At 41.2% G+C, this 19846-nt stretch overlaps 1 protein-coding gene across 3 annotated transcripts in view; it reads left to right on the forward strand.

Annotated features, from left to right (window-relative positions):
• Window positions 1-19846, forward strand: part of LOC306858075 (fructose-bisphosphate aldolase A-like) — a 51456-nt gene that overhangs the window by 13727 nt on the left and 17883 nt on the right. For 2 of the 3 annotated variants that reach the window (XM_079398462.1, XM_079398463.1), the window contains exon 2: window positions 17443-17481. Coding sequence is in view for 1 of the 3 variants with exons in the window: in XM_079398461.1 (XP_079254587.1) it covers window positions 17343-17481 (139 nt within the window). In the remaining 2 variants the exon portion in view is untranslated. Of the gene's footprint in view, window positions 1-16562; window positions 17482-19846 lie in introns of those variants that run through there. The other variant, XM_079398461.1, reaches the window with a different exon arrangement.

A 19846-nucleotide genomic window follows, 5' to 3' on the forward strand; every position in this document is an offset into this window, starting at 1 on the left:
ACGCTGATGTCCGTCCATACATATGATAATCATGCAGATACTGCCACATTCCCCACACACACATATAAAAAATGTAGAAGAAAAAAAAAACTTTTTTTTTTTTATGGATAAAGCAGATCGCTAAATTACGCCCCGCTCAGATGACAGCTGCGTCACAGCGTGCGTCACGCTTTCAGGAGAGAGCGCCAAATTCAAACAAACTGGCGCATTTGTTCTGCCGCTTCATGCTGGTATCTGTCTGTTTTTTTGTTTGTTTATACGTCTTTGGATATTCCTCTGATGGACTCAACTGATCTGGATTACTTGGATTATTATTATAATTATTTTTTTTGGACTATTTTCTTCACTCAATTATACTTGGATGACTGACCTGGCCTTTTTCTTGATCCTTTCACACTGTTCGGCTGCGAGCCCTCTCCATTCCTTCCAAATCCTCCTCGACATCTGATACAGTGAGTCTCCACTCTCTTTATCATTTTGTGTTGTCAATCCTCGGTATGGTTGGGTAGCCTTCCCTTCTGTGGATTGTGTGGATTGTGGATTCGATACAGTTCTGGCTAACATAGTTAAATTGATAAAGTCATGTGGGCTTCTTTGGCTTTTGGTCATGTCGACGTGTAACAATTTGCAGGTTTTGTTTTTCGGTCTTTTTGCACTGTTTTTGGCTGATGTTGGCTTCAGACACTTATAAATGGTGTGAACAAGTTGGTATTTTACGCAGACCCCGCAACATACACCGTTCACGGAAGAAACTTCGGACTTATCACTGCTCGTCTTCAAGCAGTATTCCAGTTATCTGTACCAGCACCCGTGCTTCTAGGAAAACACAACAGGAAAATTGTGTAATCAACTCTGGAATTCTGAGACCATTACGCGTTGATCCCGTCCTTGGGAACTGCAATGTTGCATCTTCAGATATGCGATGTACGCTATTGAACATTCGCTCTTTAACAGATAAGGCATCAGTGCTAAATGACATTATCATTGACGCAAACCTGGACATGCTACTTTTGACGGAAACCTGGCAGGTGCCTAATGACTTTTTTCATCTAAACCTCTTAACACCATCTGGCTACGTCTACTTATCTCAACCTCGTCTCCATCGTAGAGGTGGAGGGTTGGCTGTAGTTTGTCATGAGAGTATCAACATATCTAAGATCGAGTTCCGTGACATTGTATCTTTTAAATATCTTGCATTGAAAATGACTGGCAAAACAGTAATGGCTGTAATCTTAATTTATCGACCTCCAAAATTTAATTCAGATTTTTTTCTCTGAGATTAGTGAGTTATTTACACTTGTCTGTGCTAGTTATTCAACTGTACTTATTCTCTGTGATTTTAATATACATGAAGACACTGTACAATGCAAGGAATTGATGTCTGTTCTGGATTGTTTCAGTCTAACTCAACATGTAACTTTTGCTACTCACTCCAGGGGTCATATATTGGATCTTATATGTACATCTGGTTTAAATAATATTCTTGTTGGTAACTGATTTTGCTTTTTCAGATCACAAACTACTAAACTTCAGTTTTAGTTTTCCAATTTCTACATCACCTGTGAAAAAAATGCTCACTTATCGTAAAATCTGTTCTGTCGATCCATCTGCTTTTTCTGATTCAATAAGGGTTTCGACCTTGTCTGATTTTTTATTATCCAACTGTCCATCAGAAATATGCAGCATCTATAATAATACCATTTCCCACATACTTGAGAAGCATGCTCCTGTTAAAACTAGATTGGTTCCATCTACACACGTTTCACCCTGGTTCACTCCTGCACTTCGAGCAATGAAAGCTATGGGATGACGCTTGGAAAGACTGTATAGGAAAACTGGACTCAGTGTGCACTCTTCGGCTTTGAAAGAACATTTGCTCAATTACCGTACAGCCCTCAATGCTGCAAGATCCTCATATGTCTCTTCTACTATTAAGAATTCCATGTGCAGGCCCAAATCTCTGTTTGCTATGGTCAACAAACTCACTAATCCTCCACAACATGTCATGTCTGGCTCTGAGGAGCTTGTGAATAACTTTTCTCATTACTTTTCAGACAAACTGAAGTCAATCACTGAATCCATCTCTAAAGACACCGCTCATACAACTGACTCAAATGTTCATTTGATGTCAGCTGACTCGTCTCACCCAACATACTCTCTTTCTGCCTTTACTCTCACTACTTCTGCTGCCATAAGAGATCTAATTGTGAAGTCAAATTCTACATCCTGCCAGATTGATCCCACACTTACTGTTTTGCTTAAGATGTGTGTTCATGAGGTTGAACCTTTCATAACACATATGATTAACTGTAGCTTAGCATCTGCCATTGTTCCAGCAGAACTAAAATTGGCTGCCGTGACTCCCATACTTAAAAAAACGGTTCTTGACCATCTAGACATGAACAACTATAGGCCAATCTCAAATTTACCATTCTTAAGTAAAATTCTTGAAAAAGTTGTGGCTTCACAATTAAGATCTTACTTAAATGCTAATGGACTTTTTGAACCTTTTCAGTCAGGATTTCGTTCATCACATAGCACTGAAACTGCTCTTCATTGTGTGGTTAATGACATTCTTCTGTCCATGGACTTTAATAAACATCTTGATTCTTCTCAATCTAAGCACTGCATTTGACACAGTCTGCCATGAAATACTCATCTCTCGTCTCTCTGATATCGGTATCACTGGCTCAGGTCTTTCCTGGCTCATTTCCTACATTAGCGATAGAAAATATTATATCACATACAAGGGTATAAATCTGCCATTGCTCCAGTTTCACAGGGTGTTCCTCAAGGTTCAGTTCTTGGACCACTTCTGTTTATCATTTACATATATCCACTTGGTGACATCATACGCAAGCATGGACTTCAATTTCATTGCTATGCTGATGACATTCAAATTTACCTATCCACCATCCACCTGATAGGTTATCACTGCCCGACTCACTTACTGCATGCATCAGGGATATCAAGCATTGGTTGTCCTTGAATTTCCTTAAGCTAAATAATAACAAAACTGAAATTTTGATGATTGGCTCTGCTACCTCAGTCAAAAGGATGGACCTGTCCTTTGAAATTGACGGGGTTCATGTTAAGCCTTCTTTATCTGTCTGTAATCTTGGTGTCTTATTTGATTCATCTCTATCTTTTGCCTCTCACATTTCTTCTGTTGTTAAAACCTCTTTTTTCCATCTTTGTTATATTACACGTCTTCAATCTTCTCTGACTCTAGCTGATGCTGAAATCTTAATTCATGCATTAATCACATCTCGTCTGGATTATTGTAATGCTCTATTTCTTGGTCTGCCTAAAAAACTTATTGCAAGGTTACAGTATGTTCAAAACTCAGCAGCACGACTTCTTACCTCCACCAGGCGTTCTGCTCATATTACTCCTCTACTGCATGATCTTCACTGGCTACCTGTGGCATCTCGTATACATATTAAGATATTACTTCTCACATTTAAGGCATTAAATGGTCTTGCGCCTCCATATCTGTCTGACCTACTGTACTCCTATTCTCCACTCCGGTCCCTCAGATCTTCTGAGCTTGTTTTTTTGTCTGTTCCTCGTTATCGGCTGTCCACTGTAGGTGGTAGGTCATTCAGTGTCAACGCTCCGAAATTATGGAATTCACTACCCCTTACACTTTGTAACTTATCTTCTTTGTCTACCTTCAAGAGTCAGCTAAAAACGTATCTGTTTAATTTGCATTTTGGATAATTTGGTTTATTTTTCGCTTATATGTTTGTGTTGTCTTTTGGGTATGTGAATGTTTTGTATAGCACTATGTAAAGTGACCTTGAGCAATGGAAAGGCGCTATATAAATAAAACTTCTTCTTCTAAAAACACATCTCTTCCTTCTTCATTTGACCCTCTAACTCTAGCACTCTCTATTCTAATTCTTTTCTATCTACTTGTTTTCTTTTTATTTATTATTTAAAAAAAAAAAAACTTGCTATATGTAATGTGTTAGGCTGACCAAGACTTGTCACAGCACTTACATATTATTCCTCTTTTGATGGTTTTGCTTCTATTTTCCTCATTTGTAAGTCATTTTGGATAAAAGAGTTTGCTAAAATACTAAATGTAAATGTAAAGGTCTTATGTTCATCTTTGTGTGTGTGTACACAGCTAGTTTGTGACAGCAGTTGACTCTCAGCCCTTTTTAACTTTCTGTGGGTTCATGACAGCATTAGTTACACTTTCATTTACTTTAACCTCAACACAATAAAAAAAAAACTCTCAAATGGCCAATTTCTCAAGAAATAAGTCACTCTTTATCATTTTTTATCTCCTAAATTATTTAATCTAGGACACAATGAACCACAATTTCTTTAATGTTGTTAGTGAAATGTGCTCATTTATTTTAAGTTGATTTTCAAAAGTCTGTGATTTTGAGTAAGGCATTTTTGTATTTTACTTTGAGTTATTTTGTACAATTAAAAAACTGTATACAGCCTGACAGCTCAAGTAGGAAAATACTTGATAAATACTGAAAATACTGCACTAGCATTAACAAAGTATCATGCCTCACAGTTACATGCTCTTATCCATAACCATATTCTATACTCTTCGATGGTAATGACAGAAACTTCAATGTAACTCTTTCAAAGGTCAAACATAACTGAGCATTAAACATTAATAGGTGTTTCCCTTCACTCAAAAATACAAAAAATAGCACATAATTTCAATATTTACTCTCCATACCCAGCCATATGTAAAGCATGCTGGGAACTAACAATCACCGCTAAAATAAAACTGCAAAATTGAGCTAATTCTCTTTAAATAAATTGTCACGGTTCATGAATTCACTGGTTTCTTCATGTCTCGTGTATTGTGGTTCTCAGTGTGTGTGTGTGTGTGTGTGTGTGTGTGAGTGGGCGTCACCGCTCACTCCAGTCATCAGCGCGCCAGCTGATCTCATTCCCCGCACCAGCTGCTGCCAATCTACTCACCTATAAAATCTCACCGCACTCTCCTCTCCTTGTCAGATCGTTGATTGATGTCCTCCGTGTTGTTCATCGTGTGCCGTCTGCTACAGTGTTCCTGGTCCTCGTCTGTCTGGAGTCTTCGTGGTTTTCGTCTCGTCTGGATGTTCACCTGCACTGGATTCACCATCACCACTCGTCACCAGCGCGCTGTCCATCTAGTCCCTGCATCACCAGCCCACCCGAGAAACTTTGTTACTGTGTTGTCTTCTGACCCAATAAAAACAAGATTATTTACTTGCATCTTTGCTTCCACCTTGTGATTCATGACATAAATAGTCTTCTTTCCTTTTTTTCAGTTTACTCAGTTCCTCAATTCAGGTTTTATTAGTGAAAAGTTCTCAATATTTTCTATACAACACCGAACCACAATTTCTTTAATAAAATATACACACTATTTTGTAATTATCACCTTCATTTTTTAAATAACAATTACCCATTATAAATTTTTTTACAGTAGAATGATCGAGTCACCTTTATTTATATAGCGCTTTATACAAAACAGATTGTGTCAAAGCAGCTTTACAGTATTAAACAGGAAAATTGTGTCAATAATGCAAACAAAAATTCAATTCTTCTGTAAAGCAGCTCTAAATAGAGGACAATAATAACAGTACATTTTTCAGTTAAAGTCAGTTTGTTGTTGATTCAGCGATGTCATCGTCCAGCTCAGTTCAGTTCTCTTCAAATAGTGTCTGTGCAAGTCGATAGTGTTGTCAAAAATTAAGTGTCCCCAACTAGGCAAGCCAAAGGGCGACAGTGGCAAGGAACCAAAACTCCATCGCTGACAGAAATGGAGAGAAAAAAAACCTTGGGAAACCAGACTCAGTTGAGGGGGCAGTTCTTCTCTTGCAAATAGTTGTAAATGTTATAAGTTTAAAACTGACTGTGGTCATTGACAATGAAGTACAAAACCACGGCAGAGCAGAAAGAGTTTGGTGGTTTACTGAAAACGGCCTGTGTGCTTAGTCAGACCACCTGCAAAGATGAAAATAAGAATAGACATCTCTTTGGTTAGAAAGTTTCTTGGTGAAAATAAAAATGTGACTTTACACTCACATAGCAAGAATTTACTGACCTTTGTACATTAAAAGAGATTACCGTAAAAGGGTTGCACCATTTATTGTGTTAAACCATGCGTGTGTAAATACATCAGATGAGGTGTTGCAATTTGCAACTTGAAAAAGAGGACAGCGTTGAATTTCTCTTTCATGCTTGCTTTCTTTTATGTCTGTCTTCCTTTAAGTCTTCCTGTCTTTCTTTTTTTCTACCTGCTCACAGTGTTGATGTAATAGTGTCTCCAGCAGGTTATGAATACAGCTACTAACCATCTCTCACTTTCTCTATTCTGTCTTTTATAAACATTTGCTAACTGAAAGCTTGTCACTGAGTAAAACTGTATGTTGTAAGGCATGTTTCTTTATGCTCCCCTTGTGTATGGCACTTACCGTTTCTTCTGTATTTAATACATAGCTTTAATACCCGCAGTGAGCAGGAAAAAAAAAACAGTGGGCCAATCTTGAGCTTTATAAAATATCCTTATTAAAATCACTTTATAAATAAATTTGATAAATACATGTCATATAACAGTCAAAATGATCCTTTCCTGACACCTGCATATTAATATAATCCCAGGACAAATACCATCACATGTTCACTGGAAAATCATGCCTATGATGCTTATGTTGCTTCTTGCACATTTCATGAAAATTGTCAGGTGAAATGTGCCATGCATGGAGCTAAAAGTACAGTTTTACCCTAAAGAGATGAACATGAATCTGGCAACGTTTTATTACATTGGGCGTTCTAATTTGGAAATCCAATTTCCAAAAAGGTTAGTGGTTCTAAAAGGTTAATGCCCTATTTCTTTGAAAATAAAGTTATAACACCTCTTTCACAAGATGCCTACGGAGCATTCTGCAGGTACATTGCTGTACCATGTGAGCTACCAAGCAAATGGACTTTGTCAGAAAATCCAGACATATGGAGTTGGTTGGGATGCAAACATCAAAATATATTAGTTTACAAATCATGCATTCATGAGCTCAAAACACAGTACTGTGCAAGAAACCATGCAAAAGTAAGTCTTTATTTATCAATAATCTGCTCCTGCCGGGGGGCAGGGGGGGGGGGGGGGTGCCCGAAGTGTGAATCTAGCTTCATAGTACTGGCTTATTACTGCTGCTCCATGGTATAAACAGAGTATGTGCGATTGCGAATCTCGAAAGTTAAAGTGAAACAAAAACAAATCTCAGCATCCACATGTAGGCCTAGCCTACATACACAACCATGGCAACGACAATCATGGAAACAAGCAAAGATGACAGAAAAGCATATTCAAGCAAAAGACAACAAGGATAAGTTGTGTGAGACAAAGCAAAATCAACGTTACTCATCTATCAAAAAGAAACAACACAATCTCGGTGTCCAATTCGAGCCCTTCCTGCTCCTTGGCTGCTCCGATCTATACTTCCACAGGTCCTACCTCTTGCCTGATCGTAACCCTTCTTTTTAATGTTTTGTTTCTATGATATTTTCCTCTTCATTTTTTTTAATCTGCCATCTCTCTCTATCTATAGTCGATCTGCTAATATACGTCCTGACTCCTGTGCACTCAAATAGAGTGCTCTCTTCTCTCTATCAGTACAAGACATGCCCCCTTACTGCTGATTGGCTACACGTGTTTTGGGACTCGGTCAGACACTGCGGTCAAAAGCGTTTTTCAAAAATGGCTTAGCGCATGTGGCCTGGCCGCCACTACTTAGGATAATGTACATAGCGGAAACCCTGATTTATCCTCCGTATACTGATGTTGCCTTTCGTAGAGACAGTGAGGGGGACGGATCGGGTCACTATGAATCTGGGGGGGTCATGTCCCCCCCGTCCCTAATGCCATCTGCGCGCCTGCCTGTAATCATGATTTGAGTAAACGTGAACAGCAAAAAACATTGTTGGCGTTTTACTGCCTCTCATGTTCATTTCAGCTGGAACCTGCTGTGAATTTTATGTATAAGAATGTTTTTGGAGTTTTGATAGACTGTAAATAGAGGCACATCTACAAATACAAACTCTACATCTTCAAGGTGCTGTGTAATTTCCTTTAATACTAATAGGGGCAAATGGAATTGCAATTATTTTAACAAACAGAAACCACCTCTTCTGACCCCTGTCTTCCATAAATGTATTGCCTAATTCCTCTAATAGGACATTTAATACACTCATTATAAAACTTTTTTTTCCATTATAAACAACAAAACCAGGGCTATTAGTAAAAGACCTAGAGCTTCATCCTCATGCTAAAATACTAAATGTAAATGTAAAGGTCTTATGTTCATCTTTGTGTGTGTGTACACAGCTAGTTTGTGACAGCAGTTGACTCTCAGCCCTTTTTAACTTTCTGTGGGTTCATGACAGCATTAGTTACACTTTCATTTACTTTAACCTCAACACAATAAAAAAAAAAACTCTCAAACTGCCAATTTCTCAAGAAATAAGTCACTCTTTATCATTTTTTATCTCCTAAATTATTTAATCTAGGACACAATGAACCACAATTTCTTTAATGTTGTTAGTGAAATGTGCTCATTTATTTTAAGTTGATTTTCAAAAGTCTGTGATTTTGAGTAAGGCATTTTTGTATTTTACTTTGAGTTATTTTGTACAATTAAAAAACTGTATACAGCCTGACAGCTCAAGTAGGAAAATACTTGATAAATACTGAAAATACTGCACTAGCATTAACAAAGTATCATGCCTCACAGTTACATGCTCTTATCCATAACCATATTCTATACTCTTCGATGGTAATGACAGAAACTTCAATGTAACAGAAACTCTTTCAAAGGTCAAACATAACTGAATATTAAACATTAATAGGTGTTTCCCTTCACTCAAAAATACAAAAAATAGCACATAATTTCAATATTTACTCTCCATACCCAGCCATATGTAAAGCATGCTGGGAACTAACAATCACCGCTAAAATAAAACTGCAAAATTGAGCTAATTCTCTTTAAATAAATAGCCTTCTTTCCTTTTTTTCAGTTTACTCAGTTCCTCAATTCAGGTTTTATTAGTGAAAAGTTCTCAATATTTTCTATACAACACCGAACCACAATTTCTTTAATAAAATATACACACTATTTTTTAATTATCACCTTAATTTTTTAAATAACAATTACCCATTATACATTTTTTTACAGTAGAATGATCGAGTCACCTTTATTTATATAGCGCTTTATACAAAACAGATTGTGTCAAAGCAGCTTTACAGTATTAAACAGGAAAATGGTGTCAATAATGCAAACAAAAATTCAATTCTTCTGTAAAGCAGCTCTAAATAGAGGACAATAATAACAGTACATTTTTCAGTTAAAGTCAGTTTGTTGTTGATTCAGTGATGTCATCGTCCAGCTCAGTTCAGTTCTCTTCAAATAGTGTCTGTGCAAGTCGATAGTGTTGTCAAAAATTAAGTGTCCCCAACTAGGCAAGCCAAAGGGCGACAGTGGCAAGGAACCAAAACTCCATCGCTGACAGAAATGGAGAGAAAAAAAACCTTGGGAAACCAGACTCAGTTGAGGGGGCAGTTCTTCTCTTGCAAATAGTTGTAAATGTTATAAGTTTAAAACTGACTGTGGTCATTGACAATGAAGTACAAAACCACGGCAGAGCAGAAAGAGTTTGGTGGTTTACTGAAAACGGCCTGTGTGCTTAGTCAGACCACCTGCAAAGATGAAAATAAGAATAGACATCTCTTTGGTTAGAAAGTTTCTTGGTGAAAATAAAAATGTGACTTTACACTCACATAGCAAGAATTTACTGACCTTTGTAAATTAAAAGAGATTACCGTAAAAGGGTTGCACCATTTATTGTGTTAAACCATGCGTGTGTAAATACATCAGATGAGGTGTTGCAATTTGCAACTTGAAAAAGAGGACAGCGTTGAATTTCTCTTTCATGCTTGCTTTCTTTTATGTCTGTCTTCCTTTAAGTCTTCCTGTCTTTCTTTTTTTCTACCTGCTCACAGTGTTGATGTAATAGTGTCTCCAGCAGGTTATGAATACAGCTACTAACCATCTCTCACTTTCTCTATTCTGTCTTTTATAAACATTTGCTAACTGAAAGCTTGTCACTGAGTAAAACTGTATGTTGTAAGGCATGTTTCTTTATGCTCCCCTTGTGTATGGCACTTACCGTTTCTTCTGTATTTAATACATAGCTTTAATACCCGCAGTGAGCAGGACAAAAGCCTCAGTGGGCCAATCTTGAGCTTTATAAAATATCCTTATTAAAATCACTTTATAAATAAATTTGATAAATACATGTCATATAACAGTCAAAATGACCCTTTCCTGACACCTGCATATTAATATAATCCCAGGACAAATACCATCACATGTTCACTGGAAAATCATGCCTATGATGCTTATGTTGCTTCTTGCACATTTCATGAAAATTGTCAGGTGAAATGTGCCATGCATGGAGCTAAAAGTACAGTTTTATCCTAAAGAGATGAACATGAATCTGGCAACGTTTTATTACATTGGGCGTTCTAATTTGGAAATCCAATTTCCAAAAAGGTTAGTGGTTCTAAAAGGTTAATGCCCTATTTCTTTGAAAATAAAGTTATAACACCTCTTTCACAAGATGCCTACGGAGCATTCTGCAGGTACATTGCTGTACCATGTGAGCTACCAAGCAAATGGACTTTGTCAGAAAAGCCAGACATATGGAGTTGGTTGGGATGCAAACATCAAAATATATTAGTTTACAAATCATGCATTCATGAGCGCAAAACACAGTACTGTGCAAGAAACCATGCAAAAGTAAGTCTTTATTTATCAATAATCTGCTCCTGCCGGGGGGGGGGGGGGGGTGCCCAAAGTGTGAATCTAGCTTCATAGTACTTGTTATGAAACACAAGGATGATGGAAACAAAGATGCAAGTAACCAGTTTATTGACAGACGGTGCAATGGCAGAAATGAACAGAAAGGATGAATGAAGTCTCTCGGATGGGTAGGTGGTGCAGGGACTTTGATGGTCAGCGTGGTGATGAATGGTGAAGAGTGATCCAACGTAGAACATCCAAAGACACGATAACCAAGACAAGACAAACCAGAGTTTCCAAGGACGAACACACGATGAAACAATCCACTGACATCAAACAACGATCTGACAAACAGGAGAGATTGCAGTGAGTTTAAGTAGCCAAGAGAAGATGAGCAGCAGTTGGAGAGGGTAATGAGAACAGGTGACGGGGATACAAAATAATGAGGGCTAAACCAAATCAGACAGATCGATGGGGGGGAGACAATGGGAGAAACCAAATCAGAACAATGACAATTACCAGAAACACAAGGAGACATGTAACACACAGACCTACACAAGTACACGTGACATGAAGAACACAATGGATTCATAAACCGTGACAGTACCCCCTCTCCTAGGAACGCCTCCTGGCGTTCCCAGACTCCCTTACCTGTCGATTGTAATCATCAATAAGGGAGTGATCCAGTATGTCTCTAGCAGGTACCCAACTTCTCTCCTCCGGACCGTAACCTTCACAGTCCACCAAATACTGGAATCCGCGTCCCCTCCGTCTTGAGTCCAGAATACGATTGACCGAATAAGTGGGTTCCCCATTTACGAGTCGCGGCGGTGGAGGAACCGGGGCTGGCGGATTAATGCGTGCAAAAAAAACGGGTTTGATTTTGGATACATGGAACACGGGATGGATTCTCCTGTACACTGGAGGAAGTCTGAGGCGGACTGCCACCGGACTAATGATTTTGGTGACAGGGAACGGGCCAATGAATTTCGGAGCAAGCTTATTAGACACGGATCGGAGAGGAATGTTCTTAGTAGAAAGCCACACTTTGGAACCAACGACGTATACGGGAGACCTAGACCGGTGGCGATCGGCCCTGGCCTTGGTGCGCGCTCCCACCTGGACTAGAGTCTCGCGGGCTCTAGTCCAGGTGCGATGACACCTCTGGACAAAGGCGTGAGCGGAGGGGACCGCGACCTCGGATTCCAGACTAGGAAAAATTGGTGGCTGGTAACCTATACTACATTCAAATGGGGATAGGCCCGTGGATGATACTGGTAACGAATTGTGGGCGTACTCCACCATAGAAAGTTGTTGGCTCCACGAGGAAGGATTCTTGGCAACCATACATCGCAACGTTCTCTCCAAATCCTGGTTGGCTCTCTCAGTTTGACCATTGCTCTGAGGGTGAAACCCAGATGACAGACTAACAGTCGCCCCCAATAATTTGCAAAATTCTAGCCAAAATTTGGACACGAATTGGGGTCCCCTGTCGGAAACCACATCCGTCGGGAGGCCATGTAACCGAAAGACATGGTCAACGACTGTAACCGCTGTCTCCTTGGCTGAGGGTAATTTGGGCAAGGGAATAAAATGGACCGCCTTCGAGAACCGGTCCACCACGGTCAAAACTACCGTGTTACCCTGGGAGGATGGGAGGGCGGTGACAAAATCTAGTGCGATATGGGACCAGGGTCTCGAAGGGATCGACAGCGGTTGAAGGAGCCCATCCGGGGGTCTATTAGACGTCTTACCAGTGGCACAAACTGAGCAAGCCAAAACAAAATTGTGAACGTCGCGAGCCATACGAGGCCACCAAAATCGTTGCTTGACCAAATGTGTGGTGCGACTGACTCCTGGATGACAAGCCACATTGGAACAATGCCCCCACAGTTGGAACAATGCCCCCCACTGAATTCAGTTGGAACAATGCCCCCACTGAATGACGTCGGACCGTAATCCCTCTGGCACAAATAAACGGTTCGGTGGGCAACCGACCGGAGGCGTTACCCCTTGTAAGGCTGTTTTAACCTTCGATTCGACCTCCCATGTGAGTGTGGAGACAATAAGTGTCTCCGAAAAAATGCACTCGGGAGTGGACGGGCGATCGGAACGGTCAAAAATGCGCGATAAAGAATCGGGTTTGATGTTTTTGGAACCCGGGCGATACGAAAGAGTAAAGTCAAAACGTCCGAAAAAAAGTGCCCACCGAGCCTGCCTGGAGTTCAATCTTTTAGCAGTTCTGATATATTCCAAGTTCTTATGATCGGTCCATACGATAAAAGGTACCCCCGACCCTTCTAACCAGTGGCGCCATTCCTCCAATGCTAACTTGACTGCCAACAACTCTCGGTTACCAATATCATAGTTACTTTCGGCAGGCGATAGACGGTGAGAAAAAAACGCGCAGGGATGCATTCTGTCGTCTGTCGGAGAGCGTTGCGATAACACTGCACCTACCCCCACCTCTGACGCGTCAACCTCCACCACGAACTGACGTGATGGATCAGGGGTAACAAGGATGGGAGCCGAAACAAAGCGGCTTTTAAGTTTGGCAAACGCAGCCTCGGCTGCGTCTGACCACCTGAACGTCGTTCTGGGGGAGGTCAAGGCGGTCAGAGGAGAGGCTAGTTGGCTGAAGTTGCGAATAAAACGCCGGTAGAAATTGGCAAACCCCAGAAACCTCTGTAGGGCCTTACGGGAATCTGGAGTTGGCCAATCCACCACAGCCATAACCTTGTCAGGATCCATGCGCATTCCCTCAGCCGACACAATGTACCCTAGAAAAGGAACAGACTGCATGAAAATCGCATTTCTCCGCCTTGACAAAAAGCCCATTCTCTAGCAGCCTCTGAAGCACTCGTCGAACATGCTGCACATGCTCCTGGAGAGATAATGAAAAAATCAATATGTCATCCAGGTAGACATATATGAATCGATCGACCATATCTCGCAGCACGTCGTTGACGAGTGCCTGGAAGACCCCTGGGGAGTTGGACAAACCGAAGGGCATGACCAAGTATTCAAAGTGCCCCCTGGGGGTGTTAAAAGCAGTCTTCCATTCATCTCCCCTCCTAATGCGGACCAAATGATAAGCGTTTCTTAAGTCCAATTTAGTGAAGACCGACGCTCCCTGCAACCTCTCGAAAGCTGAAGATATCAACGGCAAAGGATAAGTATTCTTTACCGTGATATTATTCAGCCCTCGGTAGTCAATACAAGGTCGCAGAGATCCGTCCTTCTTCCCCACAAAAAAGAACCCCGCCCCCGCTGGAGAAGAGGAGGGTCGAATGAACCCCGCTGCTAGAGAATCAGAAATATATTTCTCCATGGCCTCCCTTTCTGGAACTGAAAGTGAATATAACTTGCCCTTGGGCGGAGACGTACCTGGCAGTAACTCTATTGCACAGTCATAGGGACGATGAGGAGGGAGAGAAGCAGCACGAGACTTACTGAACACCTCCTTCAGGTCTAGATACTCCGTGGGCACGTTAGACAAATCCACTGCCTTCTCCTGAAACACAGAAACAGAGACAGACGGACAAGCAGACACAAGACAAGACTCATGACATTTATTGCTCCATTCTGATATGGTCTTAAGCTGCCAGTCAATCCGGGGGTTGTGTTCAATGAGCCAGGGGTGTCCTAAGACAATGGGTGCCAGGGGGGAGTCCAGAATGTAAAATGAAATGGTTTCGGTGTGGTTGCCAGATACAATGAGTGTGATGGGTTCAGTAATGAATGAGATGGTGGGCAAAGTTTGACCATTGAGGGCATGGACAGCGATGGTGTGAGTGAGGGGCTGAAGTGTGACTTGAGTCCGGCGTGCAAAGGAATGGTCCATAAAATTACCTTCGGCCCCTGAGTCCAGTAGTGCAGAGCAGTCGTGAGTGCAGTCTGACCATCTAAGTCTCACCGGGAGGAGTGTGGAGGTCGATCTGGGTGAGGTCTTATCAGCGGAGATCCCACCCGACAGTAGCCTCAAACTTACTGCCGGGCTGGCCCTTTTACCGGGCAGCTGTAGGCGAAGTGCCCCGCCACCCCACAGTACAGACACAGGCCCTGGGATCTCCGCCTCTCCTTCTCCTCCCGCGAAAGCCGAGCTCGCCCGACCTGCATGGGCTCGGGATCGTAGACGGGGCTGACCGCGTCCCCGCCGCTGGCTCGAGCTGTAGGGGTCTCCGCAGGGGGAAGCCGAACGGGTAACCTCCGCCGTTCGGCTCGGGAGAGTCGAGCGTCTACCCGCAGTGCCAGATCGATGAGTCCGTTGAGGGTAGCGGGTAGATCCAGGGCGTAGATCTCGTTCTGGACGCGATCAGCCAGCCCATGCAGGAACATGTCCCACTGCGCCTCCTCGTTCCACTGACACTCTGCCGCCAAGGTCCGGAACTCAATGGAAAAGTCAAAGACAGATCTCTCCCCCTGTCTGAGATCCGCCAGGACCCGCGCGGCCTCTCTCCCGGCGACCGCGCGCGCGGTCAAACACCCTCTTCATCTCGGCGGAGAGTGTTTGGAACGAGGCGCAGCATGGATCCTGGTTCTCCCACACCGCTGTTCCCCATAATGCTGCCTTCCCAGTCAACAGGGTGAGCACGAATGCCACCTTGCTCTCCTCGGTGGCAAAGGTCCTCAGCTGTAATGAAAAGTGCATGGAGCAACGAGTGAGGAAAGCTCGGCAAAAGTTCGGCTCACCACTGTAGAGCTCTGGAGTTGGTAATCGGGGCTCTGACTGGTAGGCGGCACTGGATGGTGCGAGGGGAGCGGGCGGTGTGGGCGGCGCAGCGGGAACCTGTAGCTGTTGAACTCGTTGGGTGAGCTCGGACACCTGCACCACAAGAGCACGAATGGCCTGTCCTGACTCACTCATGCTCTTCTCCTGAGCGTCCATCCGAGAGACGCTGGCCCGAATGAACTCCTCCAACATGGAAGGGTTGGAACTTGCTGCTTCCATGTTGGTCAGATCGTTCTGTTATGAAACACAAGGATGATGGAAACAAAGATGCAAGTAACCAGTTTATTGACAGACGGTGCAATGGCAGAAATTAACAGAAAGGATGAATGAAGTCTCTCGGATGGGTAGGTGGTGCAGAGACTTTGATGGTCAGCGTGGTGATGAATGGTGAAGAGTGATCCAACGTAGAACATCCAAAGACACGATAACCAAGACAAGACAAACCAGAGTTTCCAAGGACGAACACACGATGAAACAATCCACTGACATCAAACAACGATCTGACAAACAGGAGAGATTGCAGTGAGTTTAAGTAGCCAAGAGAAGATGAGCAGCAGCTGGAGAGGGTAATGAGAACAGGTGACGGGGATACAAAATAATGAGGGCTAAACCAAATCAGACAGATCGATGGGGGGGAGACAATGGGAGAAACCAAATCAGAACAATGACAATTACCAGAAACACAAGGAGACATGTAACACACAGACCTACACAAGTACACGTGACATGAAGAACACAATGGATTCATAAACCGTGACAGTACTGGCTTAGTACTGCTGCTCCATGGTATAAACAGAGTATGTGTCTCTCTTCTCTCTATCAGTACAAGACACGTCCCCTTACTGCTGATTGGCTACACGTGTTTTGGGACTCGGTCAGACACTGCGGTCAAAAGCGTTTTTCAAAAATGGCTTAGCGCATGTGGCCTGGCCGCCACTACTTAGGATAATGTACATAGCGGAAACCCTGATTTATCCTCTGTATACTGATGTTGCCTTTCGTAGAGACAGTGAGGGGGACGGATCGGGTCACTATGAATCTGGGGGGGTCATGTCCCCCCCGTCCCTAATGCCATCTGCGCGCCTGCCTGTAATCATGATTTGAGTAAACGTGAATAGCAAAAAAAATTGTTGGCGTTTTACTGCCTCTCATGTTCATTTCAGCTGGAACCTGCTGTGAATTTTATGTATAAGAATGTTTTTGGAGTTTTGATAGACTGTAAATAGAGGCACATCTACAAATACAAACTCTACATCTTCAAGGTGCTGTGTAATTTCCTTTAATACTAATAGGGGCAAATGGAATTGCAATTATTTTAACAAACAGAAACCACCTCTTCTGACCCCTGTCTTCCATAAATATATTGCCTAATTCCTCTAATAGGACATTTAATACACTCACTATAAAACTTTTTTTTCCATTATAAACAACAAAACCAGGGCTATTAGTAAAATACCTAGGGCTTCATCCTGCGGCTGTTCAAAAGCCACCGAAAGGTCAAGGGTCAGCATGCTGCTATTGTCGGATGAGGTTTCCAACAACAGTGCGTGCTGTAGATTCTGACACTTGTTTATATTAGCCAACTTGTTTGCCTTTCTCCCTCTTTAGACATCTTCATGCAGCTTTTAACGTATTTCCACAAGAGCACACTCAACTGTAAGGCTTCTGACCCCACACACTCCCTTCTGTCGGTCTCCTTCGCTCTCTTGCGTGTTTGGGAATGTTGCCACCCGTCTCCAGTATCAGGATAGGGCTAATTTTAGCAGGACAGCTGAATGTGAGGGGTCATAATGCTGGATAAATACAGTGGAAAATCGGACAGGCAGCTGTCGTGGTCTGTGCCAGATCTTTTCTTCTCACCCCTTCTCTTTCTCTCTCCCTCGCTTCAAGGGTCGCTCCATTTGGTCTGTGCTCCTTTCAGCAAGAAAGGTAAGAATATTATTTTAAATTCTGTCTTAACAGGACATTGATATTAAAAGACTATCACAGTGCTAATGAGTATGAATAAGATAACAACAGAAATAGGAGAGTGTGGTTGTGTGGTGGCTTTATCGGAGCAAAACACTTCAAATAAAAAGAGGAGGAGGAAGCAAGAGTCATATTTCCTTCCTGATTACTGAACTCAGAACTGCGACAAAGTGCTTAAGCTGATGAACTGTGATAATAGTTATTATGATGTTGCTGGTAGCGCTAAATATTCCAAAAGTCTGACTATAAATCTAAAGGATTCTGATATGTAGTTGGCTTTTGGAGCAAGATCAAGATGCTTTAAAGCAATTAAACAATATTTATTTTTCAAATAATTTTAGATAAATTAATAATTTTTTGCATTTGACTCTCACAGCATACCAGTATGGTCACTACCAATATTGACACCATTAGATCAAACATGATTGACATGTTTAATGATAAAAATGGCAATATTCCAAAGCAATATAAATCTCCATGTAAATATTAGACAATTTTTCTAACTATTGCAGAAATGCAACAATCTTGAGCTGATTTTAATGATATTCACACAACAGAGCCCTTTAGTAAATCACACCTAAACCATTCCAAATGATTCATTTGGATTGATTCGAAACAGTCACTGTATTATTCATAATGAATATGAATAAATTGCATTGGCAAGCTTCTGTCAGCCCAATGTTACAATGCAACTGTACTAGGCCTTCTATATGACTGTATTTTTCTGATATTGCTATCATTTTATAGCTTTTTTTTATAACCAGTGGCTCGTTAATTATAAAAAATAATATATCATCAGTATAACTTCTTGGGACTTTAAGTACAGAAAAAGGGGTTAAAGTGCAGAAATAATCAAATACTTTATTGGTTGTAGCCTTTGATGTTCACCAATGGAACAGACAGAACAAAAGAAAACAATATACATACATACTTTTTGGACATATATACCCTCGTGCGAGAACAGCACATCTACACCAGTGCAGCTGGTAGGCGCTAGTTTATATATAGTCTGAACTCTTAAGCAGTAGTGTCAAAAAGGGCAAAGGTAGAATCAGTGGATGAAGGGGGTGGCAGGAAAAGAGCTCGTCCTACATAACTCACATAAAGGTCAACAATGAGAGTAGCAAGGCTTGACATGTACAGAACTCTTGAGGAGAACAGACAGCAGGAGTAAGCGACAGTCATAATGAGGAAATGAAAATAAAAATACATTTGAAGAGCAGTATTTAAGCATACTGTCACAATATATTTCCCTATACCCTAATAAATAAAGCAGAAGTTCTCTATAAAAAAGGAGGATCTTAACTTTCAAGTCATACATGTCTGACAATTGCAGGCAGTTTTTTGAGATATGGTTAAAAAAAAAAAAAAACTACCTCCCTTGTATTTAGATTAAAAATTCGTCAAAACACTTCCTCATCACAACATCCCTTAGAGTCACCATTAATTATTTAGCAGATGTTTTATTCCAAAAAGGAAATTACAGTACTTCCTGCAACAACCAAGAGCTCAGTGCTGAAAGTGTAGGTTATGATTTTTAATGCATTATATCTCCTACATCACATTACACATTCTGCACTTTATTTCATTTTTCATTTTGAAATGAAATGCTAATTTCTTTGGACATGTCAAAGAAATACCATGGTATTGTACTCATTAAAAGTCATGTGTGTCATTTTTTTTTCAGCATTACAATACTTGCTCCTATACCAGCTTAAACAAAGCCAACTATAAGAAAACCATAGAGCGCTGCAGGAATGAGTCCTAACACAACAAAATTAGTTTATCAATGAGTTTTTTGAGCGAGCTTTTGGTTAAATGCCTGAAATAAGGCCTGTGGTGAACACAAGCTCAGGACATTTCCATGCTTTATTCTACAACATAAAAAACATCAGTAATACCTCAGATTTATTTAAGCTTTCATGTTTCTGATAAAAAGGTGGTTGCTAAAATGTCACTAAATGGGACGAAAAACAGAACTCATTCACTCACTAGTGAATTTTAAATAAAAATTTGTAGAAATTTAAATAAAGACTGAAAGAGACTTTGGGATTAACACTGAAGTTGTGAAACCATGCATGGTGTCATTTGTTTGTAGCCTAAATTTACCTTTTTACTTTGGGTGATTGTATTTAGGCTTTGTGAAGATCATCATGATGAACAAAGCATGTAAGAATCATAAACTCTTGTTGGTCACAGAGCTTATTCTTGGCAATCCAAAAGCCTATGGGAAAATACTTCTGTTTTTTTTTATCAAACTAGGATGATGCAAACATATAGGTTCACCTCGAAAATATGTCATCCTTGCAGCACTCTCTAGTTTTCC

Source organism: Barbus barbus, assembly GCF_936440315.1.
Source record: "Barbus barbus genome assembly, chromosome: 38".
In the NCBI taxonomy this organism is placed as follows: domain Eukaryota; kingdom Metazoa; phylum Chordata; class Actinopteri; order Cypriniformes; family Cyprinidae; genus Barbus; species Barbus barbus.